Source organism: Podarcis liolepis, assembly GCF_965112155.1.
Source record: "Podarcis liolepis genome assembly, chromosome: 11".
NCBI classification, from domain to species: Eukaryota; Metazoa; Chordata; class Lepidosauria; order Squamata; family Lacertidae; genus Podarcis; species Podarcis liolepis.
The window spans coordinates 37,876,424-37,897,221 of NC_139565.1; the positions used below are offsets into that span (position 1 = coordinate 37,876,424).

Sequence of the window (20,798 nt, forward strand, 5' to 3'; positions counted from 1 at the left end):
CTGTTGTGAAGATGAAAGAACAATGTATGCTACCCTGAACTCTGTGAAGGAACAATACAATAAAAATGTAACTAAATATTAATTTGACTTCTCACAGGATCTACATTAAATTTGTTCAGGTGTAATTCAGTCCATCCTCACCCTGCTATGTTTTAATAATTTCACGCATGTAAAACGCAACCCCAAGTCTCTCTGCCTCAGACCAATTTCACGAAATAGGAGAAACATCCCTTTTTAAGTCAGGAGCACCCCAAAACTTCCCAGTCTCGGGTCTGGGACAAATTACACAACCACCAACACCACAGAGCAGCTTGGCTGCCTATGCACACAGAGCCAGCCTTTATTTGAGGCCAGACTCGAGAATAACGCGGCTAGAGAAGAAGTGGAGGCAAGAGCCTGAAGCTGGACTCACCACCTTTCAGTGGTCGGGCTGCAGGCAAAAGGCCGAGCAGGGAGCGAGCCCCACAGCTTTGGCGGGAGCGACCGCAGGGCCCCCCGGAGCATGGCTTCTTCTCTCTCTGTCTGTCTCAGGAGATGGTGGCTCGGCCAGCCGAGGCTCTTTCCTTCCCAATGTGCACCCCGCTCCCTCTGCTCCCCACAAGACAGACAGGCTGAGCCGTCGTTTTCCAGTTGGCAGAGCTCACTCTGCGGCCAATCCCCACGGCGGAGGGAACCAGGACCGCCCCTCGAAGGCGAAAGAGCAGCTTATGGGGGTGTTGTTATTATCTTTAAACCTTTCTCCCTTTGAGGGGTGGGGGAAAGGGAGCAATAATTGCTGGATGGGTTCCCCCCGCCGAAATGGCTTCTTGGGAGCTAGGGACGCGGGTGTCAGGGCGAGGAGACAAAAACTGAGGCTCAGGGGAAGTTAAGGAAGAAAACGACATTGGCGCCGTGAGGGGAGGCGAAACGCGGTGGAGGCGCGCCCAAACCTAAGACCAACTCTTTCGTATTTTAAAAAGTGCTTTTCCTCCTGCGCCCTCCCCCACCCATTGTAAGCGGCCCATGTTTTTATACCCGGTAAAGATACATATTTGGGTGAGTGGGGTTTAGGAAAAATGACTTGCTTCCTGCAGTGAGGAATCTCAAAACCTTGGGAAGTATACACGAAATCCTGAAAATGGCCGTTGGAAGCCAGCTTCTAACAGCACACTGAAAAATATGATGCATTTGTGGCATCCATGAACTAGGCGCATGAGGGAGGCGAGGGGAATTATGTGGGAATTTGAAGCATTGCTTCCTCCCGCCCCGTAGGAAGCTGCCATATACTGAGCCCGCACCATCGGTCTATCTTCCTCAGTATTGTCCACACTGACTGGCAGCGGCTGCCCAGGGTTTCAGTCACGAGTTTTCCCCAACTTGGGACCTCCTGCATGCAAGGCAAAATGCTGTGCCGTTAGCGCTTAACACCCTAATAATTATTTATAGGTAGCTATGAGTTGCCAAGTGGCGCTTTAAATGTATGGAGCGTTTAAGTAGCCGTGATTCTACACTGCTGCTTCTTCGAGCGTGAGAGAGAGGTTATCCGGTGCTTGAGTTCTCGAGGCACCGTTACTTTTCGCCCTTCGCAGAAAGGAGCAAGTCCGAGCAGGGTCTTGCCCGGGCGAACGCAGCTATATTGAGACGCCTCTTTCTCCAATCGACGTCCAGCTCAGGATCCACCCACCTCCGGCCGCCCCTTCCCAGGGATATAAAACGCGCGAGCGGTTTGCAGCGCTCTCTGTGCCTCTTCGCTGGGGCGCGCTCCGTTCGTTTGTCTCGGCGGCAGAGGAGGGAAGGTGCAGTTCCCGACAAGGATCGACAGGGCGGCGGATCATGGCACCTATTGGAGGGACCCCGAAAAACAAGAAGGTAAAGCCGCCGGCTGCTTGGGGCTCTTGCTTGCTTGGTTTTGTTGTGAAGAGAAGCCCCGAGGTGTAATAGAGCCGCCAAACTTAGAGACCTTTCTCTGTCTTTGGAGTGTTCGGGCAAGAGGTGGTCGATTATCTCCTGCAAGGCGTCATCGAGAAAAAGAACAACGGTGTTTTAATAGAAAAGTTGTGAGCGAGAGAGAGGGGTCGTTTGGGGCTTTGCTAATAGGCAGACCCTGGGGGCTTCAAGAGGGTCAAAGGTGAAAGCCCGCTCCACGAGTTGAGGTATAGAAATAGACACCTCGGTCTACACCCACAGGGGGGCAATTTGATTTTTAAGGTGGGCAATTCGAGAATGAATTATTAATAGTGAATGGCCCTTTAGGCTTCCTCCACGTGAACAGGAGTTCACTTTTCGAATAATAAGAATTATATATGGGGGGGGGGGAATCAGGATTTTAGAGATGCTTAGGTGGGTCATGGGCAAAAAAAGGTTGGGAACCACTGGTCTACACCCTTAACTATCTCAGCTGCCCTAGACGCTGTGAAGTGTAAGCCAGGGGACGTATTGAAGCCAGGGGCACCTGGTTCTGACAAATTTTTTATATCCCAAGACTTTTCATTTATTTTGTGTATAAATCTGATTATTCACATTGCTATGAAAATGTTCAGTATGATAGCAAAGTGTGTTTTCTGCATTTGGAACAACTGAATGTGATACTGATTTAGATAGATACTTTTTCCATGCTTTGGCCAGGATTCTGCATAAAAATGTAATCAGTCAGAATTGTTGGGTCTCTTCCTATTCCATGAATATGCAAATTTGCAGCCCCACAGATGTGAATCTTCATTGTCATTAGAAAGCTTCACTAGAAGACTCATTGTTAATTGCTTTCATAAACGTTACTCCGTGTGATTTCAAAGGAATTCATCTAAATATTTGTGTTACTGTTGCTTGATCATGTATATGACTAAAACCTAATAGGAGAGGTAAAAGTACTCTTAAATATTAGACCTATGGATAATATGCCTGTTGGAAAATGGAGTATGTATGTGTGCATAGCTATGGAGTTATATGTTTGAAGGAAAGTCACATGCAGGGGGAAACCTGAAGAAATAGATTATTAGATTTTATCAATACAGCTTTTATGAAGATGGATAATCTAGCATATGATACTAGATAGTGTTCAGAAAAACAGAGATAAAAAAGTAGCACCAGTCAACCAATAAACAGCTCCTTGGCAATGATTTTGGCAGTGTTAATGGAGAAAGAAAGGTAAATCTGGGCAATGTTATGGATAGAAGAACAAAAATATTTGACTACAGTGGAAAATGTGGGCACCTCTTGCATACAAAGCATGGAAAATGAAGAGAAGTGTAAACAATGCTTGGGCAGGAGATTATATTGTGATACTGTATAGATTTAGAAAGACTGTGTTGGGAATCATGCTGCCCTCACAGAGAGAGAATGAGAAAAAGAAGCATAGAACTAAGAATGAGAGACACTGTCATGTTGCTGTAGCAGAGAACTATTCTTCAAGTGTTTATAAGTACAGTATTTGCATATGTGGGTGACCAACACCTGGCAAAGCATTTGGTGGAACCTTCTGTAAAGCTTTTACTTAAGCTAGAAAGGCAGTGTGCCCCATTCCAGAACAGCTGTTTCCTAACGGAAGGGTGAACTTTTTGGTGATAGGGAAATACACTGCCTTTCAGATTTGTTTAAAAAATGTTAGCGTCCAGATTATATGTTCCTAGAACATATGGGCAAGTGTAGTGTGTAACATGTGTACTGCTAGACTCAATTCACACTGTCTTCACTTCAGAAGCAGAGTTTTATGAAGCAGGTCTGGTAAATCGTGAAGCAGTTAATAAAAAAGGGGGCACAGACATTTAGGGAGAGGTCAGTCTGAGATTCAACAGCAACTGCCACTGCAGCTATGAAAAGAAACACAGGACAGCTGTCACTAATGCCTCAGTTAACTATGACTGAGGGATCACAAAAAGCTGTTCAGATGGCAGCCCAGGCAATTGTCAGCAAACTTTTTCCTAATAAATAGCATTACATACTCAAGGGGAAATAATACTTTGAACAGGATCTGCCATCAAGCACATAAGGGAGTAATAACCCAAAATGACACCTCATCTTAGGGAAGGGCATAGTTTAGTATAGGAGCTTCTATCCCCAGGATATCCAAGTGGGACTAAGAAAGACTCCTCCTTGAAATCCTGCAAACTACTGCCAGTCAGTGTAGAAAATTCTGAGCTAGATGGATGTGACTTGATATAAAAACCAACATAGGGCACAAATAGGTTCAGGTCTACCTGTTCGCCCAAGAGATGCTAGTATGATATACTATAAATGCCGTCAGTGGTAAAAATCACCTCCAGACTGCGTATTTTACAGAATGCAAGTATTGTTTTTCCTTTTAGGCCCATAATAGCCACCAGATATGTTTCTATAGACAAAATAGTAAAATATTTTGTACAAATAATTTTTTTATAAATATATATACAAATTTGCTGTAATGGAGAGGATTTCCAAGAAGTGCATTGGTGATAATGAAGTGCCATGAAGGGTGAAGGTTGTGTTCCTTTGACCTTTCAGGGTTTCAATAGTCCTCTTAAATCAGGAATGGGTAATTTCCATCCTGGAAGCTGAATGTGACCCTCTACATATTTCCTGTAGTTTTTGTCGTGCAGATTCAAAGTAGCTAGTCCAAAAAAATAAATAAATTGTGCTCTGTGACAACTGGTGAATTTAGTGGCTGTTGTAGTAGTCTTGCATTTAAAGAATTAATACAATGACACAAAATGACTTGGTGTGAGTTTCAGAGGGTTGAGTAATAAACTTGGCATAGTCCTCCTGGCAAGCATTCTCTTATCAGTGGGAATGATATAAAACTAGCACACAAAGAGAGAATTAAGACAGATGTGTTGGCATGGTTGATGATAGCTGCTTTCTACATGGCAATCCACCAGTGGAATCTTACAAAGTTTCTTCAGAAATTTCTTCAGCTCTCATCTGTGGCTCCTAGAAGCTGTCAGTATGCAACAGCTTCAGGAACAGCTTCAACTGGCAAGCTAAACCAGATGAGGGTAGCCGATGAGTCTCAAACCCTTGGCAAGTTAGGGACTTCCTTTACATGTGAAGACAGACTGTGGCGGATTGAGTGGACAAGATAAATAGTGGGTCCAACGGTCAAGAAGGCGGCTTCTGCATATGCTGTAGAGGGAAATTAGGAGCATATGGGGCTCATCAACATGGGAAAGTAGCACATCTACTTTCAGAGAATGAAAACTCTGATCCTAAACATCCACTGCCTTGTGTGATATCTTGTGGAGAAGATAAGGCTAAGGAGTAAACCCTACACAAATCCATTATGGAGTCTTAAGATGAGTGGATGGTGCCTTGTACGCCGCCTCCTGGCAACTCCTGCTGCCCTGCTGGAATCAAACGTATTGCTCTGCTTTCCTTTGGACCACACCAACAAGTGTTGTCTTGTCTAGACATCCCAGGACCTCCATACACACTGCCCAGGCTTGCACCCCAGGAAGATCACAAGTGCAGCGGCTTAACTTTATATGTTATATGAAATGTTAATGTGATTTATTATTTTTTTCTCCTCTACATGATATAATGTATTTATGTATATGTTTTCAGATATAAGTTGCTTGGAGACATTTTAGCTGAACGTTCTAAAATATTAGAACACTATGTAGTTGTTGTTGTTGTTCTTCTTCTAGGGTATTCTTGAACGTCTAGATGCTGGAGAAATTGTGATTGGTGATGGAGGATTTGTCATTGCTCTCGAAAAGAGGGGATATGTAAAAGCTGGGCCTTGGACTCCAGAAGCTGCTCTAGAACACCCAGAAGCAGGTTAGTTTAATCTGCAATGTATACATTATGAATTGTGTAAAATTCCCAGTTGTAGAATACACATTGACCCCTATGCTTGATAAAGTTAGTCATAATAAAAGCTGTGACCCTAAACAAACTTACTAGGGAGTAAACATCATTAAATACAGTGAGTAAGGCTTTAGAGGATTGTGCTTTATGCCCCTTGAAATCAGTGGAATAAGTCGGGTGCAATTAGTTCACATCCCATTTCATTCAATGGACTTAATCACAGTCCACTTTAGCTAAATAGGGGCTGTTGGGCACAACGCACAGGCCAATGAAAATTGGTTCTATTCAACAAATTTTAATGGGCTCTTTAATGGGCACATTTTCTGATTTATACCTGATTTAGTATTTTATGACACTTTGAACTGGTTATTACAGAAATATTGCTTTAACATTATATCAGTAATATTTAATCTTTTTTATATTTTTGCAGTTTTGGGATTGCCTTAAAATAAGGATTTAAAGTATACTGTTTGTTATCTTGTGTCTGAAGGCATCTATAGGTCTTTGAGGATAGGGTCCTGGATTTACAAAAACAAGGGGATGCAAGCAAAGACTGTGATAATCACAAAAAAGCCATATTAATGTAATCAATGGTCTTTTGGTTATCCTCTGCTTCTACAGTAGCAGACAATGTGGTGGGATGGCACTGCTCACCTGACCTCCAGTCATTGCATTGTTGATGTTTACCAGGAGGGGGATAGTGGCTATGGTGCAAATGCGCTAATGGGAGTATTGGATTGGCTCTGCCTCTGCGTTTGCACCATGCGGGCCTCGCCAGCACTTCACCCCTCTACCTCCTGGTAAGCAGCAGTGATGCAACTAACAGGAGGTCAGGTGAACAGTAGTACCCCACCACATTGTTTGTATCTGATGGTGTCAAATACAGTGGTACCTCAGGTTAAGTACTTAATTCGTTCCGGAGGTCCGTTCTTAACCTGAAATTGTTCTTAACCTGAAGCACCACTTTAGCTAATGGGGCCTCCTGCTGCCGCTGCACCGCAATTTCTGTTCTCATCCTGAAGCAAAGTTCTTAACCTGAAGCACTATTTCTGGGTTAGCCGAGTCTGTAATCTGAAGCGTATGTAACCCGAGGTACCACTGTACTAGGTATTCTGGTACCATTTTCAGTAGTAGCTTTATGTTCAAAATTATTTGGCAAAACCTGTACCTCTTCAAAGACAAAACTGTCCCTGCCATAGTATGGGGAGAGTGAAATTAAGCCTGATGCTACTACTTCTGTCCACCACTACAATTTTCCATGTATCACTCCAGCTCCTTCAAAGTAAGGCAAGATTTTAAAAATGCAACAAACAACTATTTCACAACTGGGGTGTATTGCGAAAGTCCCATACCAGTCAGGCAAACAGTGTTCTAAGTGTGAAATAGATGTGACCTTAAATCATTCTTAAATTACATTTATATGGGTCAAAATGGGGGGGGGGGTGACAGAGAGTGTCAGTGTGTCAGATGTGACCTTGAAACTGGATAGGAAACCAAACAGTCTTGAAGTGAAGAAACAGAGCCTGTTTTTCTGGCCTTTGGTTAGAGTGCGGATGGTGCCAGCTATTGCACAGTAACTGCTGTGGGATTTGAGACAGCTATTCTGGCATCATAATTATAAACACATTTGCTTGGAATTAAGTCCTTTTTATTGTGGCAGAAAATGCTTCCTAAATGAGGTAACGAGTAGAAGTAATTAGTGGCCTACCTGTGCACATTAAGTATCCTGCACTGCAGGGATACCAACATGGTTACACTGCAGGTGTTGTTGGATTACAACTTCTATCATCCTTGACTTTTGGTCATGCTGACTACGGCCAATTGAGGTTGGGATCTAGTAACATCTGGAGGACACTGCATTGGCTGTCTGTGTTCTATTGTCTCTATCTTAAGGCAGCCCAGGGAAGTTTTTAATGTGTGATATTTTAGTGTATTTTTGGTTTCTATGGAAGCCGCCCAGAGTGGCTGGGGAAACCCAGCCAGATGGGCGGGGTACAAATAATAAATTATTATTATTATTGTTGTTGTTATTGTTATAAATTCATTGTAGTTGTGGGTGGCACATTTCCCATTTAAAATCTACTTTTGATACACTGCCTGTTAAAAATGCTATTGCATATTGCACCAGTAGACTAAGGAAAACTAGCTTAATTGACAATATCCAGTAGTGGAGAACAGACTTCTATCCATGCAACAGGACTTCCCCTTCCTCTCCTCCTCCTCATGCAGCTCCTTGCATGCCTACTAAAACTGCAGGCATGTCCAATAGGTAGATTGTGATCTACTTGTGGATCACGGGGTGTTCCTAGTAGATCTTTGGCCCCTCAGTGATCTCCCCCCCCAAAAAAAGGGGGGGAACCTGTGTCTTCCTAAAAAAAAGTTCAACAACTTTGGTCCATCCAACAACAATGGGTAGATCACTGCCAGTTTTTTTAATACTGTGAGTAGATCACAGTCATTTGGGAGTTGGGTGTCCCTGAGAGTCTAGAGAAATTTGGGGGAGGAGTGCAGGAGGCTGCAGAGGGAAAGAGAAGAAGGGGAAATCTGCTTGTATAACACTGGATAACACTCTAAGGAAAGGAAAGAATGTGCCTTTCTTTTGCAACTTCAGATTTACCTGGAAGTCTTTCATCAGTTATTATCATATGAATCTTATTTATTTATACTTCTAATTTGCAGAGTTTTTCAAAACGCTCAAGTCAGCATTGTTCTTATTTTACAGGCAGGAAAAAGAGGGTGAGAGAGAGAGTGATTTTGCTTTCCCAAGATACCTCTACTATAGAGATGAACCTTAAACCTTCCTGGTTCAAATCCAATTTTGTCCAACTGTCAGATCTACAAGTGAAATGGTTTAACAGTCTCAGATGCCTTTTGCATTAATCATATACCAATTGCAAGTTGGGAAATTAATGTGCAGATTTTTTAATTGATTAAATATGCATACCCTTTATTAATAAATCAATGGGAGTGTTTCTTTTTAACAGTATAACAACTCAGTTAAAAATGAAGCAAATCACTATGTGTAGGTCATAAAATGGAACATAAGGCAATAAAATGTAAAAGGAGCTGCTGCCACAATATTAACATCATATTTGACTCTTCGTTTTGTTTAAACATTTTGCAGTTCGTCAGCTGCATCGAGAATTCCTCAGGGCTGGATCAAATGTTTTACAGACATTCACCTTTTATGCCAGTGATGACAAATTAGAAAACAGGGGGAACTATGTAGCTGATAAACATTCTGTGAGTAGTTTCAACTGTTTTATATTTTTATTGACAAGCACAGTTACATGATCTCAACGCAGAAACATGGGTCACCTTTGCAAGACCTAACTCATTAATACAAAGATGTAGATTTAAAAATTCAAATAGAAATAAAATATATGAAGATTTAGTATACTGAAATGGCAAGGCAGAGATGCTGCCTGGATTACCTTCCAAAAAAACAGGGACAACTGCCTGTCAGATGAAAGAAGCAAGCTAGTTACTCTTACTGTAGTTATTTCTCACAAAGCACTTTCAAGTTGTTTAATACTGTGGAAAACAGGAGCTGACAAGGGCTAAATTTATCAATTAATTGTGACAAAGAAAAGTTTGTATACCCATATACAGAAGTAACGCCTTATAGTGTGACGTAATATTATGTGCAAGACATGAATAGCCAAGAAGAATGTTTCTGTTTGATTTTTCAGTAAAACCTAGTTACTATTTTTTAATCTAGAAACTGATTTTGGAGGCCAGTTTGTCCTTTGCTTCTTCTTAGAGATATCGTAACACTGTGGTTACCTTTCAGACTTGAAAACATCCCCCCCCCTAATATTTTCCTCAGGTGCTTTTAAATCTCTCACTTGAGAACATGTCAGCAATGTCAGGACAGAACCAGAGAAGAGATACAGACACTTTTGTCAACACTGAGAAGCACTCTCCTCTTCAATATTTTAAGGATCATTTGCCTATTTTTAGGTAGTTGGTTAGGATCACACATGTCCTCACTCTAAATTAACTTTGCTTGCCAAGAGTGATGGAATAAATGACATTTGCTGCATGATTCCTGACTGTCTGGATGGGACTACTGATGAAGACCTAGTTAGTTGTTGGTTGGTTAGTTGCTTTTGCCAAAATAGAAGCAGGCTGGCTCAATAGCAGCAAAGAGAGGCGAACTATATTTATGTTGTGATTAGAAGGAGTTATTTTCAGGAAATATTTTTGGGACCTCTGAAGATACTATTTTGGACCCAAAAACGAAGCAGGCAAACATTTACACTGTCCTCTAATAAAAAACACCCCCTTATGAAATTGTACTGTGATGATTGGTAAAATGTGAGACTTCTTAGCTGGACAACAAATGTAACGTGTATTCATTTTTCCTACAATAAAAGTGTAGGTGTGCGTATGGTGTAAGTCCGTACTAATGCTATTTCCGTATTATCAGGGCAAGAAAGTAAACGAAGCAGCCTGTGATATTGCAAAAGAAGTGGCTCAAGAAGGGGATGCTTTGGTGGCTGGAGGCGTCAGCCAAACCCCTTCATACTTAAGTAGCAAGAGTGAAGCTGAAGTTAAATCAATCTTTCGAAAGCAGCTAGAGGTTTTTACCAAAAAGAATGTGGACTTCTTAATTGCAGAGGTAAATGCAACCATTAAGGAAACAGTAAACGGTGATAATGGGGGAAACGGCTTTTGTGATAGGTTCGTATCCAGAGTTTGTGTGAATTGAAAAACTGCTTGCACAATGGGGCTCTGCAGATTTGCAACCCACCTGCCACCAAAGAGTGACCAAGGCATGCCAAAACCGGGCCTAAACCCCTATTGAAATGGATCTAGAAAATCTGCTTCATCAAAGAGTGCCAGAAAGAGTTGGGGGGGCAGGGCACCCCCTCAGAAAATTGTGCCCAGGGCCATGTGCCCCTCAGGCCCCACCCCAATCCTGGAAGGTGTGGGATAACAATGACTTGGGCCTAGCCTCTGCACAAACAAATCAGAACGAATGCTCAATAAACTGATGTCATATAGCCTCCACATAAATTTTACATGAACAAATCGGGATAGATGCTCAGTGAATAGGTTGGTAGAACCCTTAAACAGATACCCTGAGGTACAAATGAGTTTAGTATATGACGAAAGATACTCAGCAAATGCAATTTTTGGAGGGAAAGTTTTGAATATTTAGAAAATAACAGGAATCCCCATTTCCCTCTCTGCTGGGCTGGGAAGGGGAAGCACTGGCTTCAGCAAAGGTGTCTCCCAACTGAACATGCAGGTGAGTGGCCCACTGGTGGTATTCTTCTTGCCATTGGAGGGCAGCAGAAAGCCTTGAAATATGGAGCATTCCAAAGGTGGGGAGGGAGCAGAGCTAGGCATTAGGCCCTGTGTGAATCACTGTGCCAGTCTGGAGCTCCGGCAGTGATCAGGGCTAATCGTAGTCCACCTCCATTTCACCACAGCCACCATGCATAGATATGGGGCAGATGCAACGATGGCTCTGACCTTCAATAAAGCCCTTTTGTCATGGGGTGGGGTTTTTGCATTGTATCCCAATTTTAAAAAAATTAAAATGTACTTTTTCTTTTAGTCTTTTGTTTGTTTTTGTTACATTTTCACACCAAAGGTAGTATTATGCTCTGAACTCTCTCTCTCTCTCTCTCTCTCTCTCCCTCTCTCTCTCTCTCTCTCTCTCTCTCTTACTCCTTTCATCTCTTTTTAGTATTTTGAACATGTTGAAGAAGCTGTGTGGGCAGTTGAAACCTTAAAAGAAGCTGGGGTTCCAGTTGCAGCAACTCTTTGTATTGGTCCAGAAGGAGATATGCATGGCATATTACCTGGAGAATGTGCTGTCAAACTTGTAAACGCTGGTAAGATTCTATATTTGATGTATCCATCGTGATACAAGTTAAAATATTCGTGATATGGAATGAGATGAAAGAAGCTCAGCAAAAGTAGGTGCATGTTTGAGTAGGAAAATATTGGACAAGGTGAAAGGGAAGGCCTGTTGGATCATAGTGGACCCAGCTGGGGGGGGGGGGGACATTGCCCCATTCTCCCTAATGGACCAATTACTCAAATAGTTCTACTTTTTATTTTAAAATTTCGAATCTGCTTTATTAAAGCTCAAAGTAAAAATGTCATTTTAACAAGTGCTTTGCAAATGACCCTATCGTCCACTTTAGCTATTGCAGCACAGAAAAACAGGCAAGTGGCCCCATCCACAGGCAAGTGGGGAACAGCTATCAATCTCTTGATTCTGCCTGAAAAGGTGCATGAGATGCAAATCCCGGCACAAAATACTTGAAGCTTGTACCCCACACCCATACTTGGTTGCTTTACAACACCAACAATTCCACACTTAAATCAGGCGGCTAAAGCAAATAAGCTTTGGTTGGGAGGAATCAGGAATGGGTTTTTGTGTGAAAGGACTTTGAGCAAAAAACAAAAACACACACAACCAAATTTCTGGACTGGGAGGTATCACTAAGAGGTACATCCTGCCCTTTAATTCTAAGTATACATTCACCTCCCTTTCTAACGTAGTATTTTGCATGTGATTCCAACCTGATAATTGCCACCTGCCCAGATTTTAACTTGTCTGAATTAATTTTAAGATGTATTTCAATTAATTGATGTCTGTTTTTATGCATATTATGTTGTTTTTATGATGTTAGCCCAGCTCTACCGGGGAGGGTGGGATACAAATTAAAATATTTATTTATTGATTGATTGATTGATTGATGCCAGCTTGTGGTCTTTGGGTTTTGTGGGTGGGAACTTAGCAAATCCACCTGCCCACCCCAGGTCTAGAGTACATTCAGCCCAGCCCTGCAAGGCGTGGATCTCATACTTTACTCTGACACTCCCAGCATTTCAAAGACAATAAGTACTTTGCTATTTATGTCTGTTTCCATACATGCATATTTAAAGTGCAGTTCAAAAAAAACCCACAACATCAAAAGGGGCCCTTTATGCACAGATCACATTAGTTTAAAACATTGAATTGAAAGACGTTGTGAAACACTTTACTTCTTGTTCTTTAGGTGCTTCTATTGTTGGCGTGAACTGCCATTTTGATCCAGCTACTTCCCTCAAAACTCTGAAACTCATGAAGGAGGGCTTGGCAGCTGCTAAACTAAAAGCGCACCTCATGTCACAGCCACTTGCGTTTCATACTCCGGACTGTGGGAAGCAGGGGTTCATTGATCTACCAGAATTTCCTTTTGGTAAGACTTTTGTTGTTGCTGCTGTTTTTAGCATGAAGCTGCGAGAAAAATAGCACTTATACCTCAAATAGTAAGTAAAATACAGTATACATCAAATATCCAGTACATGTACTGGAAATAGGCCCCATTGCCTTCAAAAGCATACAGTTGGTCTGGAACTGAAGCCATGTTGCATTGTATAAAATGTATTTATTAATTTTTTTTAAAATGCACCATCATTCTATTCATATTTCAAGAGTGATTTATAGTCAATTAGATTAATTATACGGATGCGGGTGGCACTGTGGGTTAAACCACAGAGCCTAGGACTTGCCGATCAGAAGGTCGGCGGTTTGAATCCCCGTGACAGGGTGAGCTCCCGTTGCTCGGTCCCAGCTCCTGCCAACCTAGCAGTTCAAAAGCATGTCAAAGTGCAAGTAGATAAATAGGTACCGCTCTGGTGGGAAGGTAAACATCGTTTCTGTGCAGTGCTCTGGTTCGCCAGAAGCGGCTTAGTCATGCTAGCCACATGACCCGGAAGCTGTACGCCGGCTCCATCGGCCAATAAAGCGAGATGAGCGCCGCAACCCCAAAGTCGGTCACGACTGGACCTAATGGTCAGGGGTCCCTTTACCTTTACTTAGATTAATTATAAAATACAACACTAAAACAGTAGGGTCAGAGTCTAAATATTTAAACCTAAAGATTGCCGGCAGGTAAACGTCTATAGCAAGAATAGGAACCATTTTTCAGGCTGCAGACCACATTACTCAGCAAAAAAGCTATTGGGGGGATGTCACATTTCATTCGTGGACAGAGTCCAAAAGTAGACAGGGCCAGTTACCATGCAGATCAGCTGAGGGATGTGTGTTATTTTCATCCACGGCTGGGCTTGATGTCCGTGCTGAGACTGGGATGAAATTGGGCCATCTGCTTCCCAGATGATCTGCAAATATCATCTAAGGAGCAGGAGAAAGCTACTGATTTTCATCCCCATCTCAGTATGCTTAAAGCTTCCCACCCGGCATGCTGAACTGGGGATTAAAAAAAATTAGAACCTCCCTGTTCATCAGATGATCTATTCCATTTGGTGGGGAAAACATGTAGGTAATTCTTGGAACTAGAAAAGAGTGCTGAAAAAATTGTTTAGATCACTTTGTGGAATAGGGAGCCCTACCTAAGTCAAGCCAGTTTGGAAACAAAAAACTTGTTCCCCAAGAGTGGCTACTGTGGCTCTGCCTTATGGTACCCGGAAAGAGACTCTTCCCCAAGGTTGATTCACTCTTTGCTGCTGTTTGCAAACTCAGTAGTTGTGAATAAATACACAATTGTCTGTCCTGGTTAGCGCTGTCTAAAGAAAACAAGCATATTTTGTAAAACATTTGAATGACAATGGTAGTGTTTTGCACAGATTTTTATCACCGAATGTTCAGATAATAATGAAGTTAAAGTAATTACATATCATTACAGCTTTGGAGCCAAGAATTCTATCCAGATGGGATGTTCACAAATATGCAAGAGAGGCCTATAATTTGGGGGTTCGGTATATTGGAGGGTGCTGTGGGTTTGAACCATATCACATCAGAGCAATTGCAGAGGAGCTGGCCCCTGAAAGAGGATTTTTACCACAAGCCTCTGAAAAACATGGCAGCTGGGGGAGCGAATTGAGCATGCATACCAAACCATGGGTCAGAGCAAGGTAAAGTATATTTTTAACTCTGATACTAAAATAACCCACTATATATATTTCTTTTTCAGAAATGCATTGCTTCATATAGCAAATTACTTGATAGTAGTTGAACTCTATGTCATGGTACAAAACCATGCACACAAGCAGTTTTGAACAGTAATTTTATAGACCTAAAGACCAAGATGGAAGTAATGGATGCAGGATATTACTAAATATGTGCATTTAGATCAATACAGTGACTGAGTTAAATACCCTCCAATTTACAAGGGTACCTGTTATTCAACCATTGTACAGTCAAGTTTCATTCAGATTTCCTGATGATATAAATGTTGTTCCTTTCATGTTAGGCTGGAAGCATTTGCTATGTATAGTAAAGCTAGAGAGACTGAATTCAATCAGAATACTAGCTTCTTAGTTGTGCAGTTTGCCCTCATGCTCCAAACATGTGGGGACATTTAGAAATCAATTTCATAATTAACTTGTTTTGTTCATACTACTTCTTGGGCGCCCGATGCAGTGCCCATCAAGGCCTTCTGTCCCTACCAATTTTTAATTTTTTAAAAAAAACCTGTGAGGGTTTTATTTCAGGCCAGGGGTTTCTCTTTTTGGGGGGTCTGTGTTTTCTTTGTTTTGAGTATGTAGATACGTTGCCTGGGCCCCTGGGGATATTTTTTTTCAGGGGGAGGGGGCAGTTCCAAGCATCACCACTTTCATTCTGTGAAATGGGTATTTTGTGGTGCTCATAACAGTTTCTCAGATTTCCAAATATTCTCCCTCCCTGACACAAAATGTTGGGGATTCTTTTGTTGTTGTGTGGTATTGCCCTCCTTTTTGTTGCAGCTAAGCCAGAGGGCCACTAAAAAGTTCAGCATATATCTGTAGCATGGTTGTGAAGGTTGTCTGAGGTCCTGAAACCTCATTTAAACGTCTTACATTGCAATCATTATATAGGTTGCCTTTGAAGTTCAACAATGTGCTGATGTGCTGCCTTTGAACATTCAACAATGTTTAAAGCTATAGTCAAGATTTCTGGGAAACTACTATCCATATTCCTGGGGCTACAAAGTTCATTTTAGCCCCCTCCCTCTTATCACTGTATTATATATGTCAATGTTATTTTTGACCTGGCCTTAGGAGGAAAAGAAACTAGGAAATATCCATATAATCCTTTCAAAAGCACCTGTATTTCAAAAGTGATATGTTAGGGTTTTATTCCTCAATATCCTTGGGGAGGTGGGGTGGGGAGAATTAGCAACAATACAACACTACCAATGTTGATGTGCCCCCTTATGCGTTTGAGGCCCTTGGTGCTAGATCTCCGTGTCCTGGCTGAATGATTACACTATTAATTCCTCTGGCAAGTCCATCCTAGGGTTGCCACATGTCCTCTTTTTCCAGGACAGGTCCTCTTTTTCATGGGTATGTAAAATCAGAGTCATCATAGTGAGCCATAGTTAAAAGTAGAACACCTTAAATTGAGTTATTAAAACAATCCTTTGCACTGTTAGGTTTACAACCAAAATTATTCTATGACAATCTGTTGATTTACATGCTAAAACATTTTGTAAAATATCTCATACTGTATCCCACTTTGATTAAAAATATATTGAATAGGATTTGTCCCTTTTTTAACCTAGGGCTAGGAAGGAATACTGGGAGAATCTCTTGCCTGCTTCAGGAAGACCATATTGCCCCTCGCTGTCAAAGCCAGATGCCTGGGGGGTGACCAAAGGGGATGCTGAGTTGATACAGCAGAAAGAAGCAACATCTGAACAACAGCAGAAAGAACTCTTCAAAAGACAGAAATTCAAATCCAGCACTGTAGCATAGATTATTAGCAATTTTGTCTATGCAAAAACAAGCATGTCACTGTATGATTGACAACTCAGTGGAAAGATCAAACAGAATTTATTAATTGCAAGTTGGAAGTATAATAAATCTCAAAACACTTTTTAAAAATGAAAATGCGCCCATGCTATGTGCTGCACTTTTATTGAATACTCCAACTTATTTGCAGTACACACAATTCAGAGCACGTTCATCCTCTAATCCTATTGAAATAATTGGGATTTAATGCTTACATGTAAAATAGTCCAATCCTAAGCAACTTTTCTCAAAATCAAGTCTCACTGCGTTTAACAGAATTTCCTTCCTAGTGAATGTGCTTAGGATTTCACCAAAGAACTTGGGTTAATTGGAACTTTATATGGATTGTGCCCATTATCTTAGATGGAGAAGTTTTATCTTCGATCCCCCCCCCCCCATAAGCATAGCACTCTCTATGAAAGCAAAAAAAGAGGTGAATTCTTACTTTGGAAAGATATATTTTTCTCAGGATAGGAATAGTTTAGATCACTGCAATTATATAATTTTAAAAAATAAAATGCTTCTGATAAACAGCAGGCTATTTTCAAAATATTTGTTGGTTTTATTCTCCTAGGCCTCAGATGCCATTGCAATCTCTAAATGCATATTGCAGGAGATCAAATTTAGCTAAAAATTATTCTGCATTAGAAAAAAAGTTTATTAAAAAGGGTTATTTACAGTCCCAATTAGAAACAGAAAAATGTAAAGAAGATACAAGAATATAAAACTCTTTTCTGCATGTGAAATCCAAACATGTAACTTCTGGAAATGTATAAAATCCACTTGGCTTTTCCATCACAAATTAGCAAGAAGTCTTATATAGATCATGACTGAAGTTTCCTCTTGAGCTGCTTAGCTTCCCAGACTGTGGGTGGTATCCAAAACTGATGGTACTGAAATAATCCACCAGTAGAGTCGAGAGGAAGCCATTTCAATGACCCCTAAATTCCATGCCCTCTCTAAATCCCTCAGATTTTTGTCCCCCCTCCGCCCCGTATATGGGTTTTGAGAGGTGCTAAGCAGGAAGGGGAAATGGACAAAAAAAAACCCTGCCTGTTTTGCTGACCAATTCCTTCCATCAATAGTTGCCACTGGATACCACTCTATAACTATGCAGATATTTAGGTCCACTTCACCATGTAGCATCTGTTGAAGCTGATCACATTTACTTTCACCACTCAGCATGATTGATCCATTCCAATATAATTCACTGGTGCACCTGATCAAGTAGTTGAAATAATCTTTCTTACATCTAATATCGTATGAGGGCTTTGGTACCCGCTTTTAGAAAGGGAAATCTCCATTTCTCACTGAAACTAAGGTCACATGTTAAAACCTTAACGACTGAAAATCTTCTGGCATGTGGCTTAGGGCCGGCCTGAGACATTTTGGCACCTGAGGCAAACCACAAAATGGTGCCACCCGCCCTGCTAGGGAAGAAGGGGTGAGTGAAGATAGGCATCAGGAACAAGGGGAGAAATAAAGATCTACATTGGAATCTGCTGCCCCCTGTGGTTACTGCCACTTAAGGTGCTTGCCTCACCTTGCCTGAAAAAGCTAAATAGATGACTAATATCTGCTATATACTGAGGGGTTTGGCCTATATGTGACATCATTCAGTTCTTTTATATCTAAGAGCAATGTTCTGTATTAATACCAATAAAGATTTACAAATTACCCTAATGTCTTGCTGTTTTAAGAGTGAAATTATATTTAAAACGTGCAGTGTTAAGAAAAAATGAATAAAGGTACCTAACACAATGTTTTAACATGCTTCGTTTGGCACAAAATATTTTTCCTGAATATGTTTGCCCTGACACCTTTCTTCTCCATGACACATTATAGAACTCTTTTGTAATTGTGCATACACATAAAAAAGGCTATATCAATCTTGTAACAATAAAGCAGGAATGGGAAGTTCTGGCCCTCCAGATGTAGCTGTAACTATATACATACAGTTAAACTTTGGTTGTCAAACATAATCTGTCCCAGAAGCCTATTCAGCTTCTGAAATGTTCAACAACCAAGACTTCTGGTTGGTTGCAGGAGCTTCCTGCACTCTGGAGAGCCAGTGTGGTGTAGTGGTTAAGAGCGGTAGTCCGGTGAACCGGGTTCGCATCTCCGCTCCTCCACATGCAGCTGCTGGGTGACCTTGGGCCAGTCACACTTCTCTGAAGTCTCTCAGCCCCACTCAGCTCACAGAGTGTTTGCTGTGGGGGAGGAAGGGAAAGGAGAATGTTAGCCGCTTTGAGACTCCCTAGGGTAGTGATAAAGTGGGATATCAAATCCAAACTCTTCAAGCAAAAGCTGTGTCAGATGTTCAGTTTCTGAAAATGTTCAAAAACTGGAGCATTTACTTCTGGGTTTTCGGCGTTCAGGAGCTGAAACATTCAAAAACGGAGGCGTTTGGGAGCCGAGGTTTGACTGTATATATATCATTCCTGTTCTTTGTCACTGGTGTCCAAAAGGTCTAGTCTAATACTGTAGCTGTCAACAACTTGAATCTAGGACTTTACTTCATTTTGTGTGTCTTGTGTCCAAGAAGATGCTTTGCCTGGGTGTTCTGGAGCAACCATAGTTTGTTTAAAAACAATAGCAACAGACAATTTTTCAACCCTTGAATGTTTTCAGTTAACCATCCACTGAGAATTGAACATTTGCTGCACATCCTGGAAGCCAAATAGGGCATTTCTGCAGCAGTTACTTTGAAGAGTTTGTGTTGCCTTTGCACACATTTAAAGTATTTGGATTCATTCTCTATTTTCTCCACAAGGAGGAGCTGGCTGAGGGAAATCATCTAACACCGTCTCACAATTCTCTGGGGCAGCCTTTAGGTTGGGCATAAGGGTGTTCTGTTCTGGTAATATACATGGTAATAAACAGTCCTTAGGAATATATGCTCCTTAAATCAGGGGTGGGGAAACCTGTGGCCCTCCAGGTGTTGGACTCCAGCTCCCATCATTCTTGGCCATTGGCTATGCTGGATGGGCCTGATGGGAGTTGGAGTCCAACAATATACGTATGGTGGCCCACAGGTTCCTTGCTTTACATTGACTGTATTTTAATCCACTGTTTAGAGAGCCTTCAAGTGGAAAAACATTTACAAGTAAATGTTAATAGTAACAATGGAATGCTTCTTCCTCACTAATGTCTCTGAGCAAGAGTAAATAACATGAATTGCTTATTAAACTGGAATAGATGGTTGCCTCAGAAGAATGCTCCATTAAGCAGTCATGAAAATCCACATCCACTCAACTTGAGAAACTTTTCCATTACATATAAAATGTCCATTCAGCTGGCAATAAAGTGAATTAAACCAAACAAAATGTGAAACAGGTTTTTTTATTAAAACACATGAAATTTCTCCTTAAGCTATGCATGGCCATAAACAATAGTGTGACTGTTTCTATATATAGTATTTTTAAAAAAATAAAGTAAAATCGCTGCACATCTGTTTGCAGTTTGTGGTAACAATGCAACTCTTCCCTACCATTGAGTGAGATAGCATCATGGAAATGCATTAACGTTCCCACTGCACTGGGATGTACTGAATGTGCATGACGGTCAGTTTTTAATTAAAGATAATTGAATTCCAGGATCTTCACATTAGAGCAGCTTTTTGGTTGCTATTCTGGGATCACTTCCAGACAACCTGTTCATTGAACTTTCATCCAGATTTGTTTGCAGAAGGTTTGCAGGGAGATGAGACGGTGTCAGCTAATTTTTGCGTATTAATTCTGATTTGGTTGCAGGGTGGTTAGTTGATGCTGAGTCAAGCAAATCTTATCCCATACTTTCCAGTGCATTTTTTAAAATATTATTATTTCCCCCACTGTTTTTCTTATTTATTATATAAATAATGTATTATTTGTTATACATTCCAGTGCATTATTATTATTATTATTATTATTATTATTATTATTATTTATTTCACCCACTGTTTTTCTTATTGCAAAACGTCTGGGGGCTTTTTGGGGGGGGGGAGTGGAGGAGGAAGCAGGATTGCTGCACAATAGATCAGAATCAACTTTTATTGTGTAAATTGCAAGCCAAAAACAGTGGCTGTCTAGAAGTGCCCTTGGTTGTCAGCCATAAAGTGAAGAATGAGAAGAAATTTGTAATTCAACAGGGATATCCAACAGTTACTATCTGATGATGACCTAATGGAATAGTATTTGTAGTTCTGCAGCCTCTGTTTCCGTCCTTGCCCCAAACCGAAGACTGGTGCTTAACCTGAAGAAACATGAGCTAAACACTGGCGAAACCCAAGGTGATGCATTAGCACGGAATGGATGTGC

General features: G+C 41.2%; 2 protein-coding genes across 10 annotated transcripts in view; one reads left to right on the forward strand and one right to left on the reverse strand.

Annotated features, from left to right (window-relative positions):
- The window catches only part of DMGDH (dimethylglycine dehydrogenase), a 42,756-nt gene extending 42,060 nt beyond the window's left edge, over nucleotides 1-696 (reverse strand). For 3 of the 9 annotated variants that reach the window (XR_014517061.1, XR_014517062.1, XM_083465238.1), the window contains exon 1: nucleotides 413-696. Coding sequence is in view for 3 of the 9 variants with exons in the window: in XM_083465238.1 (XP_083321364.1) it covers nucleotides 413-504 (92 nt within the window). In the remaining 6 variants the exon portion in view is untranslated. The remainder of the gene's footprint in view (nucleotides 1-412) is intronic. The other 6 variants (XR_014517063.1, XR_014517064.1, XM_083465239.1 and 3 more) reach the window with 4 other exon arrangements.
- A 1,017-nt stretch (nucleotides 697-1,713) lies between these two features.
- On the forward strand, nucleotides 1,714-18,177 carry LOC310688673 (betaine--homocysteine S-methyltransferase 1). Its single transcript, XM_083465454.1, has 8 exons — nucleotides 1,714-1,848; nucleotides 5,595-5,727; nucleotides 8,882-9,000; nucleotides 10,190-10,381; nucleotides 11,459-11,606; nucleotides 12,783-12,965; nucleotides 14,415-14,643; nucleotides 16,272-18,177. The coding sequence occupies exons 1-8, from the start codon at nucleotides 1,813-1,815 to the stop codon at nucleotides 16,462-16,464; spliced, it is 1,233 nt and encodes a 410-aa protein (XP_083321580.1). The 5' UTR covers nucleotides 1,714-1,812; the 3' UTR covers nucleotides 16,465-18,177.
- Nucleotides 18,178-20,798: the final 2,621 nt, after the last annotated feature.